Source organism: Diaphorina citri, unplaced genomic scaffold (assembly GCF_000475195.1).
Source record: "Diaphorina citri unplaced genomic scaffold, Diaci psyllid genome assembly version 1.1 scaffold191, whole genome shotgun sequence".
NCBI classification, from domain to species: Eukaryota; Metazoa; Arthropoda; class Insecta; order Hemiptera; family Psyllidae; genus Diaphorina; species Diaphorina citri.
In genome coordinates, this window is record NW_007377628.1 from 41,012 (window position 1) to 44,859 (window position 3,848).

Here is a 3,848-nt window from a genome sequence, read left to right on the forward strand (position 1 = left end):
ATTGACAATTGGTTGTTTTTTCCCCCTATTGTAAATAAAGTTTCTCTGTTCAATTCAAACATATACGCTCGGATTAAAGGGGGTTTTCAAACTAGTCTGTTATTTAGGTCTGAAGAATTTAATGAAGAAACATGGCAGTTCGAAAAACTCAAATATTTGACCCACAAATGGTCAAATACTGACTTTATGTCGTCCATAATAATTATTATTGTAGTTAATAATAGTTTTTATTATACTGACCTACTATCGGTTGGACACAGCCTGCTTTCCATGCCTGGTTCTAACTCATTCAGAGACATGGTGAACGAAGTAAACTGGTAGAACTGAAATCAGAAAGCACACCACACACAAAAGGTCAGTAGGTAAATAGGTACCTAAACCAAAGAAATTGTGAGGTTTTTTTATGGTCGTTGGAGCAAATTTGAGATGTAGGTATCTATCTACACATAATAGAACTTCCGAAATGTAAAATCAGAACCTGAGAGCTATTTCTAGCTGATGAGAAAGGAAATGAGATTAAATTGTAGATTACGGTATTACGGAGTTCAGGAAATCTTGAGGAGTGGAAATCTTGAAATGCATCTATTACTCTCACCTCAGAAGTTCTCTCAGGTCGTGGGTTGGCTTCCCACAAGGTGACGGAGTTGGGAATGTCTATGGAGAAGGTGGAGTCACATTTGGGCGGTGGATCCTCCCCATCCTCACACTCATTGCTAGGGGATTCCGGGGGCTCCGCCTGACTCATAGATTTGAACATGGAAGACCCCATGGAGCCCATCTTGAAGCTGGTCATTTTGGCCAGCACCTTCTTCGGAGTGTGAACGGGGCTTTCTGTAGACGGCGTTTTGGCGTCCGAATTCCTGATGTTTGGAAGGAGGAGGAAATGAAAATTTTAACCATCTTGAACGTTAAACTCTTCAATGTACAAATTACAGAACTTACGGTTCATTTTTTACAACTATGTACTTGAAAAAAAAAAAAAAAAAAAAAAAAAAAATTTTTTTAGCAGGGATTCAAGGTCAGTTGTGTAAGATTAAGTTTGAAACAGTTTGAGATTAAAGTTAACCTAATTAAGATAACCAAACAGAATACTCTTAGTCCAATTAAATTAAATCTCAAAGTGTGGTCTTCGTCATAAACAAAACAGCAAAAACTCACCTAAACTTGTGTGCATTTTCCTTATAGTACTCCTCGTAGGAACTCATATCGGTGACTTTCATGAAGTCCGTCCACTTCCCGTACATATAGTTCAACTTCTTCTTGTTCTTGTCCAATATGAAACCCTCCACCCGATGAAGATCTTTGGAGAACCAGCCAGCGGGTTTGAAGTTAAGGACGGCCGTATGTCCAGTGGCATGGTTGACTATCTCCATACTCCCGTACTGTTCTATCCAGAGTTTCCCCACGATGATGTTGTGAACACAGCAGTTCACGTTAGTCCAAGTGTAGGCCTCGCCCCATCTGAAATAGAAACAATGAAAATTAGAATAGAATACCTATACCTTGTTTATCCTGCCAGAATGAGACTGAAAAGTCCCTTCACTCCCGCAGTCTAAACAAGGTCTTGTATATTTCATGGGTAATGTTTACAATAAAATTACATATAGATAGACCTTGTTTAGTTTATAAAAAAGAAAAAAAAATCAAAATATCTGTTGTCATGTTGTGTTGGGAGAAGGACAGGGGTGTTCATTAATGTAGATACATTAAAAATCCCTAACATCTCTTTTCTTCCTTTTTGAATGGGTTTAACATCACTACAATTGTCCAGATGGTCACCTATTCGGATACTAACCACGCGCAACATTACTTAACTACATCAGTGATCCATTTTTAACTGACCATTTAATTAGCTATTCTCAATATTTTATCTGATTATCTTAGTTTACCCCTCAATATCTGTGTGTTTGTAACTGATGTGTATTAGATTGAGACCACCTGCAACGTCATTTCGCTTGTGTTGTAGCATAATATTCCTAATTAATTCGAAAATAAGTAGAGCATAACATTACCATAGGTACGTTCAATAATAAATTAGTTCCCACTTGAAATTCAAGACAGTACATTATTCAACATTTACCAATTTCTAATTGAGCTACGGTGAAGTTATTCCTTCATTCTAAACGGAAACTTTTATTAACGTTCAATAAGAAAGTTATTTTTCTCAAAGTTTTTTAACTAACTCCGAAGTAGAAAACTTTGTCCATGAGTAAAATAAATAGGTAGATACCCATATACTTCTCTCTATAGAGTATAGAACTAAAGATGTTTTATAAATACCTTTAGTATACATTTTATCTTTATTTCAAACTTTTAATAATGTTCAAATTGAACGTACCTCCTATGGTCTTCGCATTTTTCTCTCTCTTGGTATGCATTTTTCATGGCACAACTTACTTTTTTGTGAGTTTAACGTTCTTTTTGAAACTTTTTTGCTTCAACAAATATTAACTTCCTCTGGGATTTTGTCTAAAATAAATGAGCTTAGCTGTAACAGGGTTTCTTTTTTCCTTCCTTCTTGGTATGCATTTTTCATGGCACAACTTACTTTTTTGTGAGTTTAACGTTCTTTTTGAAACATTTTTGCTTCAACAAATATTAACTTCCTCTGGGATTTTGTCTAAAATAAATGAGCTTAGCTGTAACAGGGTTTCTTTTTTCCTTCCTTTTTTGATGATAAATAACTTTGAATAGTTTCAAAGGAAAAAAAAGTATCCAAAGTATCTTTTACAGTAACTATCGAAAAGTCTTAGAAAAAATATACTTCTGAGCTGCTTTTGCATTACATCAAGACGCACCTTTTTCATATACCCTGGAAAGCAAAAGTTCGGTCCCAAATTTCCATTCCGGCCGGGATTTGAACCCAGCACCTCCAGGTTTGAAATCAGTGCTCTTAACCACTCCAGCCACACAGGTGGGCTAGCTAAACCACGCAGGCAAAGATATTAAGGTCATTTTGAAAGAAGAAATGGAAACAGCTATAAAAAGAGGAAGCTAGCTTTTGCAGAAATATTTAGACATTTTTGATTAAAGACTCGGTAACTTTGTGAAGGTCCATTTCAACTATTGGGTTGTATTGAAAACAAATACTCTTGGTCACTTTTCTCTTTCCGTGAAGTGGTATTCGTTTTCCAATTTCCATACAACCCAATAGTTAATTAAGAAATTTACATACGGATAGGTTTCCTACCTTGGCAATTCTACAGTGACGGTTCCCTTGGGTGTAATCTCGACGGATTTGCCCCAGAACTTCAGCTTGGGATAAATGGAGCCGTGGAAAATGAAGTGATGTTCATTCTCAGCGTGGAAAGCCGATATGGGAGGATGATGGCTTACTTGTTCACAAACAACTCTGTAAACAGAAAGAGAAAAGTGACCAAGTGGTTAATAAAACTGACAGGTTGATAAAGAGGTCGGGTTATGATTCCAACAAGAGCAGAATTTGTCGAGACAATTTTCTCAAGAATAAAGACAAAGTCACGGTTAGCCCAGTGATAAAGTGCTTGCTTGCCATGCAGAAGGTCCCGGGTTCGAATCCCAGAATGTCTTTGTTTGGGCCTCTTTGGTAAATTTTATCACCTTAACTCAGGGGTTCTTAACCTTTTAGAATTGGCGGACCACTATTGATAAACCAAAAATCTCGCGGACCACTTGAGATTATGTAGTACTGACATTGGAGTCCCTGTCTCTCTCTCTCTTTCCTCTCTCACACACACACACACACACACACACACACACACACGCCAAGGTACTGTATCATTGCTTCAATTTCAAGGTCACAAATGCAATCGTTGATAAGAGCGGAGTTAGGAGGAGCACGTTGTATGAAAAGAGGAAAGATTTTTTTT

General features: G+C 37.1%; 1 protein-coding gene across 1 annotated transcript in view; it reads right to left on the reverse strand.

The window, feature by feature from the left end:
* LOC103505721 (oxysterol-binding protein-related protein 1) overlaps nucleotides 1-3,848 on the reverse strand; it is a gene marked incomplete at its 5' end in the record, with an annotated part of 34,414 nt that overhangs the window by 1,358 nt on the left and 29,208 nt on the right. The window contains 4 exons of the mRNA XM_008470077.3: nucleotides 241-323; nucleotides 596-860; nucleotides 1,159-1,461; nucleotides 3,191-3,352. Of these exons, the coding sequence (XP_008468299.2) occupies nucleotides 241-323; nucleotides 596-860; nucleotides 1,159-1,461; nucleotides 3,191-3,352 (813 nt within the window). The remainder of the gene's footprint in view (nucleotides 1-240; nucleotides 324-595; nucleotides 861-1,158; nucleotides 1,462-3,190; nucleotides 3,353-3,848) is intronic.